General features: G+C 40.1%; 1 protein-coding gene across 2 annotated transcripts in view; it reads right to left on the bottom strand.

Annotated features, from left to right (window-relative positions):
- LRP5 (LDL receptor related protein 5) overlaps window positions 1-22,314 on the bottom strand; it is a 132,486-nt gene that overhangs the window by 56,751 nt on the left and 53,421 nt on the right. For both annotated transcript variants that reach the window (XM_086895799.1, XM_086895800.1), the window contains exons 6-7: window positions 8,839-9,235; window positions 8,156-8,327 (exon numbers count right to left, since the gene is read on the bottom strand). In XM_086895799.1, coding sequence (XP_086751925.1) covers window positions 8,156-8,327; window positions 8,839-9,235 — 569 coding nt within the window. The remainder of the gene's footprint in view (window positions 1-8,155; window positions 8,328-8,838; window positions 9,236-22,314) is intronic.

Genomic DNA, 22,314 nt, shown 5'->3' with positions numbered 1-22,314 from the left:
CGACATTTATCAGAAAAATTTCCCACCACTGCAGGCAATCTTGGGAGAACTTGGGTAGGCTGGTGGTGGCTGTCATGTACGTCTGTTAGATTTCTCTCTCGTTAGGCCTGGGTGATATGAGTCTAAAAATGGTACTGACAGCTTTCAAAATTTCACTAATAAGATGTGGCATGAAAAGCAAGTTCCACACCTTTATCTGTAGTGTGAGTTCTTCAGAAGCATGGGAACCTCACCAGGCCAGCCCAGCACGCCAAGTTTCCTGTTTCTTACAGCATCCACAAGCAAAAATTGCAGAAATTTGTGCTGATAGGCACCTATGGTACCATCACCTGCCCTCCCAGCGCTGCTCAAGACAATCCAGCTGGAACATTCCAATATGATGTTCTGTGGTGTTGTGAAATGCCATCACTAATGCAGATGGCCTTAAAAAAAATGACCCAAGAAAGCTGAAATAGGAGGCCGGAATTCGTGTTTCTGGCAAAAACTGTGTTCCTCATTTAAGAAGTTCACACCTAAGGTCACTAAACACCAAGAAAGGGTTCAAGCAAGAGCAGGGGAAGGACTTTTTCCCAGTGAAAAGTTAGTTCCCAAACTATGGTGACAAACTGTGCATATTGGCAACAACTCTCTTCAGAAGGTCAGAGAAACAAGACTCTTTCAACACTGTTGTAAGACAGTTTTCATGGGACCACAACTCCAGGGCAGCAAAAATCACCTTCCCACTAGGTCAGAGATAAGATCTATGGCAAATTCACCATTTTTCTTGGGAAATTGTAGAAGAAAGCAGGAAAGTTAAATCATAAAAGGTAACAGTACTTAAAGGAAATCACTCATAGCTACTGGCAAACAACATAGCAAGTAATTTCAAGAAGGTTACCAAGTTATGACCTCTCTCAACTATCTTACCTGCTAGTCTGACAAACTCAAAGTTTCTCCAACTTTGATAGAAGCCAACTTTTTCTCAGCAACTGGAAAAACACATACTTGTTCTGTGCTAGAATATAAAGCAGGTTCTCTTAAAGGGGGGCTCATCTCCACACTTCCTAGGAACAGAAGCCTTTGTACCACTACACACAAAATCCCCTTTAAATTCAGGAAGCTGATCCCAGCAATGGATGTAAAGCAGAATTCTCTCCCTAGCAAGAGGAAAGGGGTGATTTGATACCAGATAGCCTAAAATAATTCTTCAGGGAGAAAGGAGAGCCCCAAACATGTAAAACTCAAATAACTGTTCAACTTTGTAGTTTAATACATCCTCAGGATTTCCTCTCGATAAATATGGCAAAAACTGCACATACAGAACACTCCACAAAGACCAAATTTAGAAGCTGCCTGTCAGTTGCTTCTTTTTTAAGCTATCCATTTGAAAGAGTAGTACAAAACAAAAGAGTTCCTGGATAGTTACACAAGATTTAGAGATTTTTATGGCAATACAGCAGCTCTAATAAATCACAAATTGTTATAGATTAATTTAAGTTCATACTGGTAGAAATTTGAGTGTGGAAAGACTCAAAGGAGAGTTTAAACTGGCAGTATTTAAACTGTGTATTTTTTCACTTTGAAAGTATTTGATACAGTACCAAGCAGGGCATATAAAAGTTTAAGAGAATCTCTGATCACAGCCGACCCATGGAGGGCTCTCATTCAATCAAAACATTATTTGAGATTTTTCTGCTAGTGCATTAAGTACTGACTAGCACAGGCCACATCATCTCCAGTATCATCTAGGGGGGACAAGTCCCTGCTTCTACACAATGGGGGTTTGCTGCAAGGCTGGTTTTGCTCTACTTCTTTACAGATGAGAATTTCTGGTTATTTATGATGCTGAAGGTAAGGTCAACTAATATGAACCTTGCACTTGGAACAGAGAAACAGAATTCCTTGATGTTTTTCCGTTCCTGAAAACTGGGTCAGGGGGAAAGAGAGAAGGCTAATCCAGCATCTCAGCACGACCTCTAAGAAAAAATTCTCTTTACTACAGAAAAGATTCACCTTTATTGTGGAAAATCCATTTATGCTCAACAGTACCCCAGACAACATTCTTCCCTTCAGACACATAGCTGCCTTTTCCATATGCATGGTCTAGGCTGTGAAGAAAAGAACTGGCATCTTGAATTTGATTTGCAGTTAGTTATCTGGGAAATCTCAGCTTAAAGAATTAAGAATGTGTTCATAGCAGCTCATGCTGCTAGGAACACACAGCTACCTACCTTGAGGACTGAAGCCTCCACACCCCTGTCAACTGGGCTGCTGCATTTCAGCCAAAAGGTGATAAAGACCAGACTAATTGAGGCTAGGTCATCATTCAACTGCACAGGCACTTCACCATCCCACCCCATCCAGAACGGCAGGAAAAAAAAATTCTCAAGAAAATTTTGCCGAAGAATGGAAAGTTTTATGTATCTCCAAGAGCACTAATGAACACAGGATGGAAGCAGCCACAGCTTGGGTGTGTTCCTTATAATAAATACTTTCTTCTTCAACACTGTCCTATCTTTCACTCAGGGCTCAGATACAAGTTCACCTGGCAGCTAACACTGAAAAGGGACAGGAGGAAATTCACCTTCCTAAGTTTATCTTCTTCCCTTCGTCAGTGAGTCTCTGCTCTGTGAACACTTCCTTTCCACTTAGCTCAGAGCAGAAAGGTGTGACTCTTCTGTTCTGAACTAAAGCATCTTGTTCTGTGAAACTGGATCTGATTTTCTTCAACAGCTCCCACACTTGGCAAAAGTCCTCTTAGAAGTAAACAAAGCTCGTGTGGTGCAAAATAACATATTGAAATGCCTAATTAAGCAGTAAGCAAAACAAAAACTGATCTTGTAATTAGAAGAGTGGAGCTAGAAGGCTCTATGCTGCTGAACAGGATATGTGCACTGTTTGTGGGCAGGTAGAGGCTGGCTATATTTCTGTGTTCCAGAAAGAGGTAGTATCCCATCAGGAAATCCTGAGCCACAGTTCAGGGTTTAGAAACATGTAACAGACTCAGAAGAGTTTAAATTCACTAAAAGCCATTAAGATCTGAAATCACTCACCAGTCTGACCTGCTGAACATTACAGATCTCATCTCAACAAGTGTACAAGGATGGACAAACTGCAATGCCCCTTCTATGACAAGTTAGTCAAGAAAGATCATCCCAAATATGCATGAGCAGAAAATTCTTCATTGCAGAGGAAGCTGAGACTCCACTAACAACCCTGGGAGTGTGAACTGAGGTGCTACTCCTGACCCCAAATCTGGTGATGAGTCTGGTGCTGCAAGCAGAACACAGCCAACAGGCAGATGAGTGAGTGGGGATTCTTAAGCAAGAGAGAATAAAGATCCTCTTCCCCTGGCTGCCAGGCTTCCTTCCTTTTCCTACAGGTGCACAGCCCTGTGAGGCCTTATATAATTTTGTAGAATTAGAATTTGTTTTAGTCAAAGAGATAGCTTTCTTCCCTCCCAGAAGGTCTGTGTTCCATCCCAGCAAAGTCCCTCTGGGAAAAGCAAACATAACTGATTCGTCACCAGTCTTAACAAAGTCTAAGAACTGTCACAGAATCACTAGGATGGAGAGACCTTCAAGATCATTGAGTTCAACCCAGCCCTAACACCTCAATCAAACCATGGCACTGAGTGCCACATCCAGTCTTTTTTTGAACACATCCAGGGATGGTGATTCCACCACCTCCCCAAGCAGACCATTCCAGTACTTTATCACTCTTTCTGTAAAAAAAACAACCCTGTAGCAACATTTTAAGGTAGTCCTTCCTCCAAATGACTCCTCCTATCCATTCTACATTGGCTGTGTGGTTCCTGGTGTAAATCTGGTCCCAAGCTCACCAGTACAGATTATACCCCTGCAGAACCTTAAAAGATAGTTGGTTATACACCAGGTCTTTGGACACTGCTACAAACAGAGCTCCCATGTGATAAAGTTTGCTGAGCAGCTCCCTTCAAGCAAAACAAAAAAATCCCCATCCACCTACAACAGCATTCATGCTTGCTGGCTCCTCAAGCTAAACACGGAGCAATACAGAGGCCCAACAGCTACTTCAGATTAATAAAAACACAGTGGTATAGAATGCTCACAAACCACACAGACAATTCCCAACAAAAAAACATACCCAACAGCCACAAACATGCACACATGTCACTCCAACAACAACACAGCTTATTGCCAGTCAGAAGAGCAGTGCCTTGCAAACAGGAAAAGTGGAAGTGGCAGCATCCAGAGGAGCTGCAGGGACACAGTGCTGAACAGAGCTGTATGAACTGCACACACACGAGGTTTGTCAGCCCAATTCTGACCTGCAATTCAACATGAACATACTGGATGTCAACACCTTGTGATGCACATCACTTCAGATATGTAGCACCTGCAGCTGCAAAGGATGCAATTCACTAATTTATCAGAATTAAAAAAAAATACAGGACGTAATAAAAAGTGTAGGACATACAGACCACACTGAAATTAATTCCCTCACTACTATAAATCAAAGTGATTTTATTAATGCCCCTGCCTATTTAGACTGATCTAAGATTGTTAATCTGTTCTTTCAAATAAGGGGATTCCGCATTCCTTATTTCTATACCCATTTAACTATTCTGTTTTCATATATAAATATTATTATACTTGTAAGTATAAACTAGGTCTATTGAAATGCATTTATATTTATAGAAAAACAATTCTTTGAGATTTTTACAACTAATTAGCATGTGGCAATAAGTTTAAATAAGTTGTTCTCCCTATAAGATTTGCCAGTTTCAGTAAACCAGTCCAGAATATCTTCTGGATAGAAGTAGTTTATTACATTACATAGTTGTTTTTTTTAATTCTTTGCTGAAAAATGAAGCACACGCACAAAAATGTATCAGTTATGAGAAAATGTCTCATGTATAAACTAAATACTGCATCTTTCAGATCCAATAACTGGAAAATAAAGTGTAATATGTGAAGTATACTTGGACTTGTTTAGAAAAAGCAGCCTTAAGTCAGTTTATTTATTATTTTTCCTCCAGAGCACAACTGACCTACACAAATCCTACTCCTGTATTTAAGTTGCAGATTGTTCCATATATCCTTTTACATTATTTATACTGAATGTGATCAACAACACACTAATTATAAAGCTCATTTCCTGAAAATTCAAGGGCAGCCCACACAATTGCACCTTGGAAAGAAATTTCAGTGAGCTCCATGATCATCATCTGGTGCCAACTTACACTTTAAACTTAAAGCACCCTATAAACTTGCAAAGACTTACTGTATGTGATATGTGATTTTGTATGTGATTATGAATCTCCCACAACAAAAACCAAACTAAGGACATTTGTCAACAGAGGGGGAAGGGAAGAGGGGGATGAGGGGAAGCTGCCAGAAGGGATAGTCTGCCAAGACTTATTCCAAGAATATTGCACAAGTTCAACTAAAATGCATATGTAATGAGAGGCAGCTGAAAATTTCATAATTGCTCATTATGCAACTATACCTTAGGCACTTTAAGCAAATATTGAAGAAATAATACATGGGAAAACCTGGCTTGCCACAATTTTTTTTTTTTTAAGGAGAATTAGGAAACTATACACGTGGGCCTTTGCTTCTCTCTCTGCTGGAACCCTGTAATCCTTATTAATCTGCTGTTTGTTCCTGGAAAGTAACTTTTCTCTGTCAGTAAAATCCAAAGTTCAGTTGGATTAATCCATGCCCTTTACTTGTAGCTGAATCTGTGTGGACAAGCACATGATTTTGACAGACACGACTCAAAACTTGCTATTTTCTACTTGCCATACTCTTTGTCAAAGTAATTTTAAAAAATAAACTTAAAACCTGGGAACAATGTTACCACAGGGTGCCAAATTTGCAGCGCAAGCCCGGTAGGCTCCTGTCACGCAAAATTTTGACAAGCCTTGCCAAGTGGTTTCTTCAGGATGCAAACTGCTTGCAAGGTGACTGGGCCCTTTGTGTCGCAGCTGAATGCTGCAGATGGGAAGGTTAGCAAAGGGGTTTTGACAAGAAAGGGTAACTGCTGTTTGCACCCTGTGAAGTTCTCCTGGTACAGGGCGATGCTTGGTGTGCCCTCAACAGCTCTGCAGAGGTTATTTTCTAACTGAGGAAGAGCTTGCCCAAAAATAATGTCACAGGGCGTTACCAGAACTGAGCAAAACCACCCCTGAAACCAACCAACCCACCCTGGGGCATTCACAGGACATTGCAAACCCGAGGTCCAGGAAAAACAGGACAGATGCCTTCAGCCTATCAAATTTCCAAGCTGTACAAAGTTCATTCACTCTTTGAGAACTTTAAATTCAAACAGGCCTCCCCAGTGAGAGCAAGATGACTCCCTGCAGATCTAAAACACCAGAAAACAGAGCAAAACACCAAGCAGAAATACAAACAAATATGCACAAGCTATATTCACTCTTGTGTTTTGTTCTGTGCAGAAAGCAGCTGGAGGCATGCCATGTGATGAAAGCAATTCTCCGTTACCATCTAACAGCAATTTGGGATCCCATCTACAGCACAGACAAGGCAGCACCTTCTTTTCCTTCTGCAGTAGAATGGAGCTGCAGGGTGCAGCTTTCTGAACTGTGTAGGGGCAAAATACTTGGTTGAAGACTTCCTTCTTCAGGAGCACTCGCCATAAATCTGAATGTTGTTTAAGATGAAGCAAGAACTCCCTCCTTGCAGTGTAGTAAAAGAGTAAACCACCCAAAACATCATCAGCTTTTTTTGGTTTTTTTTCTCTCTTTTTTTTTCTTTTGCTACCTAATGAGCTACAGAATAGTTAGAGCTTACTATCTACCATCCCATTTATGCTGGTTTTAGCTGATAACAGAAACTAAATTTATCAAGGTAGTTTTAGAAGTCTTTTGGGAAAAAAGAAAAATCCCAATACCCAGCTGGGTCAACTTCAGTCCAAAATATAAATAAGTATCCTCAACTAGAAGTCAGCTGATTTTTGTTTCTGACAAGCTGTGGGTGCAACATGCATACAGAACAAGTCACTGAGACACAGTGGCTACTGCTAAAATGGCATGTTCTTGGCAACAAAACACAAGCACAGGAAAATGAGTTTATGCTGAATGGTTCCAGCAGCAAGTGAAACTGGAAATGCCCCACCTCAAATGACATACAGTGAGGTTTCATGCGTATTAGGGCCAGTAGAGTAGCACAAAAGGAAAACTGAGTGAATAAAAAGCCCTCACATTGGTTTCTCTGGTTTTCCCAGACTTTGATGTCAAAGCAAACAGGATTGCTGGATTTGCTGCCTGATGTTGAGGTGAGACAGACTGAACAGATTGCTTAACCCCATGAAACACCAGGCCTAACTTTTGCCCCAGCTATAAAAGGTGGCATCTGGAATGTTCCCTGTCCTGCAAGCTGAAAGGTAAGGGGAGACAGGATCTCTCTGGCAGTCATCAAACCCAGTATTAGCCACTGCCAAACACTGAAGTTAAATTCCTGGAGCTAGCAGACAGCCTAGTTTCCTCTCTTCCTGATGGCAAAATCTTTAGAAAGCAGTCATTCCTCAAAATCTATTTATCTAAACCATTTATCAAAAACTGTTGCCTATGCTATTACCCCAAGCAACATTAAAACTCAGTTGATTTCACAGGCCAAGACCAAGGCAGAAATTTCCCTCCTCAAATTCAGGTACAGACTGTCTATATTGTTTTCAAAGCAGAAGGTACATAAAAAATTACTTCTTGTCCACAAATCTGTATACCACATAACCATTAACACCCTGAAACATGGCTTTCCAGGGCTTCCATATCCACTGGTTCTTGTACATGAACCTTGCACTGTCTTTTGTATCCAACAATTTTAGATAGCAGTTCCAAGCACCACAGACAAGCCAAAACATCTTTTAAACAAATTTTACCTGAGTGTCCCAATTTGTTGCAAAAGCCTCAGGTAAAACCTGAGATTTCAAGCAATTAAATTACACTTGGAGCAATGTAGACATAACAAACATACCATTTCTTGCAGAAATTTTCTGAACCACATGAATGTACTTCCTTTCTTCTCAACTATGTCTTGTTATGATAAATATAATTTTAATATTAATGAAACAAGACTCCTCCAAAAATGGGTAAATGTACCCAAGACAAAGCTGCATATGAGAACTGCACTTGTTTTCTACAAATGCATTGAAGTATGGCTCTGTTACTCACCTCAATTTTATCTGTTTTTGCATCTCCCCAGTAAAGTTTGTTTTTTTCAAGATCCAGCGCCAAGCCATTAGGCCACCCAAGGGATGTATTTACCAGAACTCGCCTTTCTGAGCCATCCAAATAAGCACATTCTATCTTTGGACTTTCACCCCAGTCTGTCCAATACATGTAGCTGGAAAAAAAATAAAAGAAAAAATAAAATAATAATAATTTTTAAAAATGAAATATATATGAAAGAAGGGGAACACTTAACACATGCAACAGGCAAGACAAGAGTTAAGGTCTGTGCTGCTTTTGAAAGAATTTGCTTTCTGCTTCCCCAACAGCAGCAAACAAGCCAACTCAAACTGTAATCAGTGAAGATAATATAAAGTTTGAGTAGTAAATAAATTAAAATACTGAAAATACGCAGAGATCAAATTCTTTCATAGTTAGGGTATCACTGAAGATGCAGAGACAAGAAAATTCAACCAGTGTATAGGTTCATTGAAGACTGCTATATTTAGAAGCCACCTTTTATGTACACAGTTATTAAAGGAATGAATCAAGGGAAAGGCAGTCATTTCCTGAGTATCTTACAAATACTACACACTTCATCCTGCAATTTGCATGTTTTCAGTTTGGGAGACCATAAGCTGGATCCCAAGCCCTAGCACAGGGCTCTCACTACACACAAAACTCACCCCATTACAGGATTGAGCACTATGGCTCGAGGTTCATCGAGGTTTTCTGAGATAAGAATCTTCCTTGACGTCCCATTCAGCCGGGTCACCTCAATGCGGTCTGTGCCAGTATCAGTCCAGTACAGGTTCCTGGCCACCCAGTCCACAGCAATCCCATCTGGATGGTTGATTTCCGTGGTCACCAGGGTCTGGGCTCCGGCACCATCGAGGTAGGCCCGACGAATTGCCCGGACATCATCATCAGTCCAGTAGATGTAGCCTTCCACAGGGTCATAGTCAATGGCAATTGCATGTCTGATGTTGTCTATCTGCAGAATGATGTCGGTGAAATCCGGCATGTCCAGGGAAATCCTCCTCAAGTCAGTTCTTCTAGCAAGCAGCAAGACTTCCTCAGCACCTGGAGAGAAAAGCATTCATGGCATCATTTCCATTGCTGCTGATGTGAAGATTTCAGTAGGGCACAGCAGGCTGTGAACTGCTACTGTCACTAGAACAACAGACTTCCTTAAATAAGGACATCAAGCTTTCATGAAGATATACATTTGCTTTTATATTAGATGACAATTTCTCCCAACCTTCTAAACTAATACAGACCATAGCAATCTGTCTCTAGAATCCAAAAAAAAAAATAAATGGTGGGTGCAGATCCAAATATTTCATCATGTTACAGAGACTTGCTCAGCCAAATGTCTCACTAGCTCTATCAGCGCATTAGACAAGTTTTCACACATGCCCTACGCAATAAATGACAGGGGCTGACAGAAGACTGGAGTATTTTGTAAACAAATTGCATTAATGATTTACTCCAGACAGTCCAACAAGAAAACAAGTCACAACCACAGCACGTATTTATCATTTGGCCAAAGTTGGCGCAAAACAATTTTAAGGCAATAGGATTGTTGTTCTTTTCTCTCCTCTATTCTTTCTCCCCACTGCAAAGTTCTCCTGCTTGTGGAAAGGGTGCCAAACAACAACCTGGAGTGCATTTCAAGGACAAATGGCATCTTCAGTGTTGTCTGACAATGAAGTGGCAGCTTCCTTTATTAGTGCATAAAAGAGGAGGGACAGCAAGACGTGAAGTTGCTTAATAAAGTTTCCCCACATCCATCCATGCATTCTTCAGTGCAAAAAGAGAAATATGTGGGTTTTTTTCCTACTTCTGTTACCAAGTTGATGCTGTGTATTCTGAAAACTGGCAAGAAAATGTTATTGTTTAGCAGTAGTCCAAAACTGGAAACCTGAGTAAAAGTCATTTGTCATATTTCGTCCAGACCAGCAAACACCACTAGGAGATGGCAATTTCTAGTTCCCCCCAGCAGCTGAGATTGAATGAAAATGGCCAACATGCAGACATATCTTTTGAGCCCACTAAGAATAACAGAAATTCAAATCCTCATGAGAATATTCTTCTAGAAATATTTCACACCTAGACATGCTTACATAGATCTGGAGACACAGAAGTTGAATCTATTGTAAAACACAACCAAATTCACATTCACTATGGTTGCTGGTTTTGAGTTTGGAAATCAGGGTTTAGCTTCTACAAATCCTCTCAGAAACTCTGAAAAGAAATAGTGCTCAGGGCACAAGTGTATAGGGACAGAAATGATCTAAAAGAGTTGTATTTTAATATTGTTTAAGCACTTTGAACTACCTCAAACCATCACAACTCTTGGAAGAAGCAGTGCTGCTCTTCTCCTTGCCATGGGCTGCTTGCTCTCACTTCTGTATCACCTGTTCTCACATGCAAGCACAACATGTCCTTATACTACGGCTGTGCTGCAAACTACACCAAAGAGCTGATCCAAAGGAAAACTAACTCAGCAGAAATAAAGCCACTGGCCTAAGTTACCAACCAGACCTGCAGAGCTCCACAAACACTTGTGCTGGCACCGTGAGGGGCTCCAGCAAGAACGCTTCTCCCAGTGAGCATCAGCTGACAAGGTCTGATAAGGACAGCAGCACTTTGAGGGAAGGCTTAGGTAGAAGGAGAGAAACAACTCAGAGCTCAAAAACCCCCTGGAGAAAAGGGAGGGATGAAAGCCTGTGCATTCATGACAGCAAAGCAAGAGAGACACAGCAACTACAGCAGAACCGAATACCTCATGTAACAAAGTTTTATGTCTAGCTTCCGTGCTTCTGAAATATTTCATTATGGGAGTCAAAATAAAAACTGGTTAGTGCAAGTCAAGTAAAAATTCAGGTGTCAAAACTCAGCATGGGAAGGGGGAAGCATCTGGTCATCTAAGTGTTGTACAAACACAGAAGGTTTTAAATTATATATTTAAAAATACAGGTGAGACGTTGGAGTTGCTTTGTATGTAAGAGAACACCTGGAATGCGTGGTGCTCTGTCTCGGGGAGGATGATGAGCTAGTCAGGGTTAGGATTAAAGAACAGAGCAGTCAGGGTGACACTGTTGTGGGTGCTTGTTACAGGACACCAGATCAGGAGAAGCAAGTGGATGAGGTCCTTTACAGAGAGCTGGAAGGAGCCTCACAGTCACAGACCCTGGTTCTTGCAGGTGGCTTCAGCCACCCCTGTCTCTGCTGGAGGAACAGGACAGCTGAGCACACACAGCACAGGAGGCTCCTGCAGAGCACTGATGACAACTTTCTAGCACAGGTGGTGGAGAGGCCAGTGAGGAAAGATGTGCTGCTGCACTTTGTACTAACTAACAACAAAGAACTGGCTGGGATGTGAATGCTGCAGTGACCATGACATGGTGCAGCACAGGATCCTGCAATGAAGAAACAGGGTCCTGAGTAAGGTCCTGAAGAGATTTCTGATCTCTTCAGGCATCCTCCTGAAACAATCTCATGGGAAAATGCCCTAGAGGGAAGAGGGGTCCAAGAGAGGTGGTTAATACTCAAGGAACAGCATGGACACTGTTCACACACCAAGAGCACTCAAGTTCCTTAACTTGATCCACCTTAACTTCTGAATTCCTACTCTATCAATGTCTCTGCAATCATAACCTTAATACTGAAGTAAATACTGTGGAGCAGAGGATTATCAAATACCTGCTTAGCAAGTGATAACACAGCAATTACCAATATTGCATGAATTTCTAGGACAACCAACATTACAAACTTCATTGCATGGGAACAAACAGATAAGAATCAAATGCATATGTTTTGTCTCTTCACACAAGGGATTGCAGGTTCACCTTGGTTCATTGTGAACGAGTTCAGAGGAAGGAACCGTCAGTCTAAGGCCCAAATTATGTCTAGAAATGCTGACTAGACAACAGGCTGAAATACCCTGTTAACATCCCCTAAAATTCACAAGTAGTACCAAAACAGCAATAATTAGAGTCAGATTTATCTCATCCAGCCCTGTGATAGGTCCACCTCTACATAAGACCACATATTTACATGGAAAGTATTATTCTGACCAGGAACAGGACAAGACAACTTGAATCAACTACATGACTAAAATCTTCCTGCAAACCAAAAAATCAATTTGTCTCTGACACATTCAGCTGCTCTGACTTTTTCTCCAAGCAAACACTACTGCATATATATCTTCCCAACCTCTGTTTTGTCCCATGGATATATATGGCTAAAAATAAACAAGAAAAGGGAAACTTCTCCCTGCTGATCTAGAGAACAAAAAGAAAATCTTCAGTTGACAATTGGGACATTTTGTTGGTAGTCAAATGGGATGCCTCTTGGTAATTTCTTCTAACATACCTCTAAATGAGGTTTGTGGGGAAAAAGAAATAGAGGAATGAGCTACCTGGCCAGTTCTGTAGGGATGTTTAGAAATTAAATGAAATATTACACAAAAAGACTCTTGACAGACATGCACTGACATCCTTGAACCTTAAAAAGTGTGAACAAAGAAAATGTTGCCACAGCATGTATCATCACTATGTTACACCCCCCACTTGAAAGTCTATAATAGATTGTTATCATAGGTAATTTTTGATAGGTGCAAAAAATGCCATCTTTTATTACAACACAGTTTAAAATTACAGTTGGTTATAACTCTATTTGACTCCATTAACAAATTTCTGCTAGAAAGAAAGAGTTGGCAGCAGACTGAGCACATCACCAAGAGATGAGAACTTGACACTGGTTCGCTCTAAAAACCTGGACAAACACGCTTGTCTGGCTCATTAGTTTTATCTGTATCATGGAGGTATTTTGATTATTAATGTTGGTAGGAATGTTTTCAAGGCTGCAGAAGTGTTGTGCTGTGACTTGCCCAGTGTTATCCTAGATACCCTAGAATCTGCCTAACACGTTACAGCCAGCTATTTACCCAGTGCTAAAGTGCTATAACATATTTAATTAACTTCATCTTCAAAAACCTCTCTCACGGCAGTCACTTCTCTAACCACACGATCAAGAGATTCCTGACAGAACTGCCAACTGTTACAGCATGGTCATTTATAACCCCACACTATGAACAAAAGTCTTTCTGGAGGGGAGTGGGAAATGCAAGCTATTCCAACATCACAGTTGCAGCAACCAAACACTTCAGAAAAAGTTTATGAAAAGTTTTCTATGCAAGCCATAAATAGAAAACCAGGAGGAACTTGATCAACCTAAAATTTCCATTTGGAAAGTATTTTAAAATACTTGAATTCAAATAGTTTTACTTTTTCAGCTGGTTTAAATTTTTAACTGTTTATTTTTCTCTATTCAGTCAAAGCTTTCTGCAGATCTTCAAGAGAAGTTTTCATTAGGTCTGATAACCATAAGAGCTGATGAGCTGTTCTGGTCATCATACAATCATAGAAAGGTTTAGTTTGGAAGAGATGTTGAAAATCATCTAATTCCTATCCCTCTATGGTAGGTAGGGATGTCACCCACTAGATCAGATTGCTCAGGGTTTCAGCCATCCTGGCCTTGAACTCTTCCAGGAATGGGGCATTAGAACAATATCTGAGTTTACAAAAAAAACCAATAAGAAGATTCTGTACTCTTTTCAATTAATAAATCCTAGAGAAACAGGTTAGGAAACTTTTTTTTTTTTTTTTTTTTTTGGCACTTACACAAGATGCTTTCCCTCCATACCCAGAAATCAGTATTTTTAATATCTATGCTAGGATATCCTGCTTGCTTTGATTTGGTGGTTTTGTGCTTTTGTTATTAAAAATGCATGCTTCACTGCTGGAAATGGCAACTGTATTCTATTTGCAAAATTAACTGCAATCAGAGCTGACAGCAGCAAAACAGGCCATCTCACCAGCTTGACAAGACCCTTTTTTATTCTTCCCTTGGCCCACTTCACATTTGACAAGTAACAAGACATCTATAACACAGTAACAAATGCTCCAATTTATTCACCCAACCTAAACATGGGGACTGCAGTGGCTGCCTCTGTTAATCTTTGCCAGAGAAGGCCATGCTATTCCTTTCCCATTTGTCTGTCTGCTAATTAGGCTAAAAACAATGACCTATTGTAGGACTCATCCCCCCAGCTCGATGTATATGCATGAGCGTGCACCTGCATGTACAGACTCAGTCTCATTATAAACAACTCTGGAAATCTCTGCACTTGTGGGGAGAAAATCAGATACACTGTAAAACCAGGAAGGATTTTAGTTCTGCTCCAAAGAACAAAATGGTAAGTGCTTTTTGAAAAGAGTGTGTTAGAAGTACCTTGACTGCAGGCTGCTCCTTTAAAAGCTGTTTGAGCACAGCTACCTCAGCACTCTTGATAAACGAAAAAGATTTATCAAAAAAGCGAGAGATTTTGTTGGTTGCTGCCATACAGTGAATTACCTGGCAGAGTTTCAGTGAATGGCAAAAGGGAGCCAGAGTATGGTTCTGGGAGAAAACACGGAGTGTATGAGTACTGATAACACTGCCATGCTGTTTAATAAGCTTTCCAATATTCAAAACAACTATGACACCTTGCACAAGGGTTTAACATTAGTCACTCTTCACACCAAAAGGAAAATGATGTAATGAAACTGACTGGATTTAAATCAACAAAACTCTGTAAAACCCCCTTCTTGTTCCTCAATCTCCTCAGAAAACAGTAGTATTTAAGGAGTTGAAACAAACTTTAGCAATACCTAGAAATAAATGGAAAATCTTTTTATACATTCTCCTTGGTTACCTTACTAGAGCCTGTTGCAACATGAACAGCACTATGCATTCCAGTTCAGGCCTTTGTTTATCTTTCAGTCTGAGAGGAAGACAGGACTGCTGCTTCTTACTGTGTGACAGTGGTGGGCTGGGAAAGGCTGGCCATGTACTCTCCAACTGGTCACTGCACATGCAATTTAAAACCAAGGACTGCGTGCAGTGGGAGTGTGCAACCAGCAAAATAGAAACAGGAAAGGTTTCTTTGAAAGAATGTTTTGAGTGGCCACATTCAGACAGGACTTGATTTAATTGAAAGGTAAGTAAGCATAAGGAAAACTAACAATTGTGACAAAGAAAGGAAATACCAGAGCACTTACGTAACTCATAAATTACATCATATCTGTCTGCATGTTACAGTGAAAAGCTATTGTCTCCCGTTTCTTCCACTATCATAGCAGCAGACTTCTAACTTTGCCTGAACCAGAAAAAACACCCACAAATCAGAGTTTTGACACATTCACACAGCCACCAGCATGAAATCCCACAAATGGAATATTAGTTAAACTGCACAGCTGATAAGATCATTAGCACAAAGCAGCTGACTAGGACAGAAGTAACCTTTCTTCCAGAAAAAGCTGTTGGAAGCAGAACTCAGTTACCCTGTTCTAGTTTAGGACAGAGCTTTTGTGAGACACATTCAGTTTTACATACCCAGTACTCCACTTGTGAGCACAAAGGTTTGAGAAGTTATTACTGACAGAGGACTAGATAACTCTTAGGAAGATTTACCTAAAACAGCATTAACGTAAGTCATAACTGCATTGGTATTAAGCAGAACTAAAGGTCAGCACAGCCATCTGGCTCCTGCTGTACCAAGCAAAGAAGCTGTCCTTACACACAGGTTTCATCCAAAGGCCTCAAAGCACTTGAACAACTAAGTCTTACCCTGCCTGGGGTCTGTCTAGTCTCTGTGTGCTTTAAAGAAAGAGAAGAGAGAGCTGGAAATGTTAAGTGGTAAATCTGACTGTTACCTTATGGATATCATATTCCCAGCTTCTACTCTTTATTAGCAAAAAAAAAAAAAAAAAGTTTTAACCTCCCTTCGCACAGAATTCTCAGTAACAGCTCATTGCAAGCCATAGGAAAAAGGATGGGCCAAGAAAAAGTCTGTCAGAAATCCCTACTGCTAGGAAAAGAGTAGGCTTTGGATTGTGGTGTCTCCTCACAAAGCAAGGTTTTAAAGCTTACATGTACCTGCTCTCTGCTGGAGATACACAATTCTACTGGCTCAGAGTAAGGAATCACTGACTTTAGAACTGACATCCATTTTAACCACCTAGTTTCTGTTAAAGGGAGTTTTGGCAGTAACACCTCAAATGCACAGAGACAAGAATCAAAAATCCATTACAGCTCAACAAGATACATAATTAATATACTAAAAAAGTGAACAGAAATACAGTAAGTTTTCTACAATCCTACTTCTATTGACTTCTAATTACAGATGTTTCTCATTCAGCAAGAGACTTTGAACATATTAAGTTTCTCTGCACTGCTGTAATCCTTTACACAAACAGAAATAAATACACCCCATGAGCCCTCTGTGAGACTGAAAACTGTATAATGCTTTGAAATTTAAGCATTATTTATTATGTGCCAAGTCTGATGGAGGCCCAGAAAATTCAATTCTGAGCTGACACAATCAAGAAAAAAGCAAAACAGCGAAACAAAACAAACAAAAAAGATACAAACAGCTGCAAATTTGGGTTTGCACATCTAGGGAGAGTCTCAATCTGATGCTGATGCAGTAAAACAGACCTGGCCACCCAATGCTGGAAGAAGCAGTCAAGCCACAGCAGCTCAGGCAGTTTTCACTGGGTCTTGGTGACTTTGCCTGTTTATGTTCCCAGCACACAGTGAATGAAAGATAACAAAGCTTACACATAAACCTTTTCAGTGCAGACCCAGGGTGTGGCTCTTTTGCAGCATAAAACCAGATTCAATCCAGAGACTCAACAGAGCTGAAAAGGGAGAGCATTGCTATTTCCTTTATATGCACACACCAAAAAAAAAAAAAAAACAAAACCCAACAAAACTAAAAAGCCCTAACCACAAAAATAAGCTCTAACTAGACAGTGTTTCAGAGTCCTGGAAAGTAGTCATCAATTTGAAACATGCACCAACAAAGCTTGAAAAGAAAGTTTCATTCACCATAGCCCAGGAAAACCACCGACAACAGAACTAGAAGATGATGTGGCAGACCTTCAAGAATGCTCCTCACTCCCTCCAGGTTTGCTCCATATGGCATGTTTCTAATGGCTTTTATCCAGTGAAATTATAAAGAAGGCCATTTCCATATGAGGCTATTTCATTTTGTCACGACACAAACAAGTCCCCATTGAAAAGCATAAAAGCTGCTATGAAAAGAAAATAATAATACATCTTTTCATATAAATCAAGTAAACTCATCAACATTAAACACTAAATAAAGCAAGGGGAAAACAGTCTCAAAACAAAGACCTACACATGTAGGAAAGGGAAAGAAAACTACTCACTAAACGGAGCAGGACGAGAAGAGGTAGATTTCCCTCTAGATTTCCCAGACTCCTAGGTACCCATTACTGAACAGTTTTTAATTAAAAACTTGCGGTTTCAACAATTCCTGGGTAAGCAAAGGAAGTACAGTACACCTTTGAGAGTGCAATGGGAAGGGAGGGAGTGAAGAAAAAGTCCTCCAGCTTCTGGATAACATCTCCCTATGGTAGTCAAATGCCAGGCACAGGACAGAAGACACATAATAAATCAAAGCATCTTGCAACCGGAAGCCAGTGGTTTTCCACAGTTGCATTTCAACCACAGAGCTGTCAACAGGGAAAGACAGATATCCAGTCAGCTGTCAAGGTTCTAGGAAATAAGGTAAAATACAGTATTCTTTTTGCTTTTTCATCTTGTGACTAACAGGTTAGGATATGAGTGCTGCTTCCCAATACAGCTCCAAATCAATGCTAGAATATAATCAGAGTTTTTCTACTGATACACCAGGTTCCTCTTCCAGCATCTTCCAAGTGTTGGAATACGCCAGACAGTTATACACACAATGCCAGCAGAAGCTTTATCAGAAAATACACTTTTTACTTGAAAGAACTGATTCTACAGCAGTTATCCCAAATAACAAATATTTCCCTGACCCTTCTCCTTCTCAAAAAGGCTGTTCTTCTCAAATTAGTGGTTGATCTACGTAATCAGAAAGTCTAGATGAATCCATACCATTCCTCTTTATTTATCAGGAAGACATGCTAGCAAAGAAACCTTCTCTGGTGGTTAAATTATATGAATTAAGTCCTTCACCACGAAGGTATTTGTTTGCGAGCTTGTCTTGCTTAGTTGCTGTAATAAATTCATGATTGCTCACCAAGGAACTGCAGACAAAACTTGTAAAACGTATGATGTGCACCAAGGAATACACAGGAGGTGAGAGGAAAGTGCCTTAGCATTTCTTCCTTCAATATATTTCTATCTCCTGCATATAAAAAAAACACTATATGCCCTGTGGTATTAGCCAGTAGGTTCCAAAAACAGTTTTTTATTCTGCAATGTGCAGAATGGCAAAAAGAAATATGACACTGGGAATAGCAGCCAACCCTAATCAATTGCCTCAACAAGAGGATCAAGGATAGAAAAGGGTAGCTGACTCTTCAAACACCTGAAGCAAGTACTTTCTTTTCCAGTTATGAAAACATTTTTTCTGGTTTTCATTCGGGAGAACAGAATTTCCTCATTTATTTGAGAAACTGAAGCTGTCACACGTTCCTGGCAGAAACCCTACAACTTGTAACACCACACAAGACTAACTCACAGCCAAATTCTCCCATTTTCAGGCAAAGAACAGTTGCCTTCCACTGGAGAAATGCCCCTGATGAGTTGAGGTCAATGTACCATGTCTCAAATAGCCACTCACGTTCTGACATAGCAAGGACAATATTATTGCAAAAAAGCAGCTGGCTGGTTACAACATCTAGACCAGGATATCTAAAAGGAACCAGATTTCTACAAAGTACCTATCAACTGAGGTACACTACAGGAGCGGGAGCAGAAAAGGGAAGAAATTCTCCTTGTTACCACTTTAAAACAGCCAAACTCCTGGCACTGAATATATGAAGGGTTCTAAAAATGAGTAACTTTTTTTGTTTGACTCATGCTTAAAGCTCAATTTACAGCAGTGGTTGTCATGCTGGCTGTAAGGAATGCTCATGCTGATGCACAGCAAGAGTTGAGTTTCCACATCCCAGGCTTTTCTGTAAGGGTAGATCTGCTGTGGTAAAGAAGCCACCAAGATAATTGTGAATCCAGGTACCTGCCTCACTGTCAAACCTGCCAGCTACCTCAGCACTAAGGCAAGCCACTAGCAGGAGTCAGTGCAATCTTGGATATTTATCCCTAACATATTTTTTGCACAACCTTTAGGAAAAGGCCCCTTTATAGGAGCAATCCATTACCAAGCATTGCACAGATAGCATCAGCTCACAAATCTGTCCTCCAGTACATGGGCATTTACTTCAATTGGCACTGCCCTTATTCCCAGGCATCACTCCTTTGTATAAGCCTCAAAATACCTAGACCTCAACAACCCTCATGCCTTCTTACCAAGAGGCCTCACACATTGCTTTCAAACACAAGAAAGGCAACAGAATCATGACCTTTCCCAATACAAATGGAAAAACAATAAATCAGTGTAAAATTAAATCTCCAAGAGATTCCAGTGTCACTGAAAAGCTTGGCTTGTTTTGGTTTGTGTTTTTATGTGGAAGCAAGTAAAAAAAAGGTTCCTCTTAATAGAGACTTAAATTTGATTAGAGAGGAATTTAGAGATGTAAAATGGATCAAGAATTAATGATATCCAGGCCATGTGAAATTGCTGCAATGAATTTGCATAATGAGTAAAATTCTGTAGCATTTACTGAAATATTTTATCTATATACTGCAGCAAGTATTACATATTTAATGAGAAGCAAAACCAAATCCTGAAAAATGTTTTTTTAAAACTAGTGGTACACAGCTTTCAGAAGCTTCCAGAAACTGTATGGATCTGGACTAATTCTGATATTTGGTAGCTCTGAGTGTCCTTGCTGAAGTTAAAAATATAGAATCAAAAGGAACATTAGCTGAAGTCCCAGTTTATCCTACTTACTACAGCTTCATAGCCATAGAGCTAAGCTAGCAAAGACTTGGGAGAGCAAGGTGCAGAATATTGAAAATATTGCGCAGGTATCAGCCCTTATAATAAGTTTTAAAATGCTATCCAACTAATTCTAATTCATATACTTTGACAGACTTGATACTATATCAGGAAAATTACGTACAATGAAAGTAAGAACCTTTAGGAATGCAACACTGACAGACAGAGGGAATTTAGGAAGTCAGAGTGACCGCTTACAGGAAATATATCCACTTAGAAAAAAGAAGAGGCTTTTGACATTGCTTTGGAAGGCCTGCAGTGATAGCTGTATGCCAGTGACACTGAACATAGCAGAAAGAAATTGTGTATTTTCCAGAAACATAAGAAAACAGTGCTGCTGAATGCTGTTTACAAAAACCAGCTCAGTCTTGGAAGGATGCAGACACATAGCTGCTGTACAAGAGACTGGGATCAGGCTTTAATCACAGTTAGCTGGCAAGATATGCAAAAAACATCTAGACTTCCCCGAATTAAACTGAACCACATCGTCAAGTCACAGAAGGAAGGAAAAAACAGGAGGAGTCATCCAATATTCTGAGTCTGCAGCTTTGCCCAGCAAAGCAGAACAAACCTGCTCCACAAAAACAAAACAGGGTGCAAAGATCTGGCTCAAATTTATCTGGAAACGTTCACTTTAAGTGGTACAAATTGTACCAAAGGTGCACCAGAGGTGGAGTGAGAAACAGGTAAGCTCGTGACATTCACTGTGCACTGTGGAAAGTGAGAAGCATGAGGAAGGTCAATCTGCTCAAAAGAGGTGACAGGTATCACCTGAAGTCTCTCACCCTGCAAGGTGAAAATGGAGCAAATAATTTACTGTTGGAGACAAGACAGTAGCCATTAATACATTTGTCTTTCTCACAACACTACAAACCACCGCTGGCCCAGCAACAGAACTCACTAAATCCTAAGAAGGGAACTCCAGGAGAGAAGAAGGAACAGCTTGAAAGGAGACATTGCACACAAGCAGAAGATTCATGAATCCAAATAATTCCGTTCATAAAGAGAAGAAATGTGATCCTTAAACAATGAAAGCAAGAAAAACTTCAAATCAGCAAAATTACTAGAAGTTCCCCAAGCTTGTGAAACTTCCACCCTTTTGCTCTGCTTTGAACTGGTCTATTTGCTGGTAGAATTACACAACTCTTCTAAATTACTGCAACCAAATTTTGGTTCCTTTTTCAAATATTCATGCAATTACTGAAGTCAGCTTAGGAAAGGCTTTCAAACAAATGAACAAAATACACAAAAAAACCAAACAAAACACAAATCAAGAAAACTACTTAGTCTCAGGACAGAAGCTCCTTTTGGAGAGATGAAGTTTCACTAGTCAGTTATCACTGAAAGTGACAAGGTGTAACCAGTTACTGCTGTGTAGGCCACTCTCCACAGGCACTAGAATCATCAGACTCTGACAGACTTTGCAAACTGACTTCATTACTTCTGTGCCAGCAAGTTTAGGGTCAGATACCTATCTAAAATCATCTGTTTGACACATCCAACAAGACAGTCATGGTCCAACACCACCGCCTAGTAATTTCAGAGAGCAGAGTTTGAATGTTCACTTTGCTAAGAGTACATGGTCAGGAGCAGCTGATTTACTTTCCAAATTTATAACTCCCTTGCTTGCTGATATGAGAACCTCAAGGAAGTGCATTACATTTTCAAGCCAAAATGGAAAGAGGAAAACAGACATAGTGCCATGGGTGTGCAAAACAATAAATTTACCTGCACAAAACACTTACACATTCCCAGAGGAGAACATATTCTGGATGCCAGTTGCAATATATCTATCTGTCTATCTATCATCCATTATTAGTGGTGGATATTTACTGTAAAGGTAATTTTTTTGCATTATTTATTCAGAGCAACTCTTTAGAACCAGAGACAAACAAGAATGAGTCAACCCCAAAAGCTAGAACTACAGAAAAATGAACTATTATTTTAACACAGGCACAATACTTAAGGTTCCAGCATATCAATGATTAGTTTTAGTCCAACTGTAAAAATCCAGAGTTTCATTACATACAGACTTAACTCAGCAAGGCAAATACTGGCACAGCCTGTCCTTGAATTCATATTTTTGTTAATTACCTAAGCCCTTTACCTTTGTAAAGAGCTACAGAGTCCTATCATCTGAACACTACTAATGTATGTCTACTTCAATATTCAAGAGAGCTAAAATCACCTAAGCACC

Source organism: Cyanistes caeruleus, chromosome 6 (assembly GCF_971803275.1).
Source record: "Cyanistes caeruleus chromosome 6, bCyaCae1.hap1.1, whole genome shotgun sequence".
Taxonomy (NCBI): Eukaryota; Metazoa; Chordata; class Aves; order Passeriformes; family Paridae; genus Cyanistes; species Cyanistes caeruleus.
The sequence above is the reverse complement of the archived record's forward strand: the minus strand, read 5'-3'. Positions and strand labels throughout refer to the sequence as shown.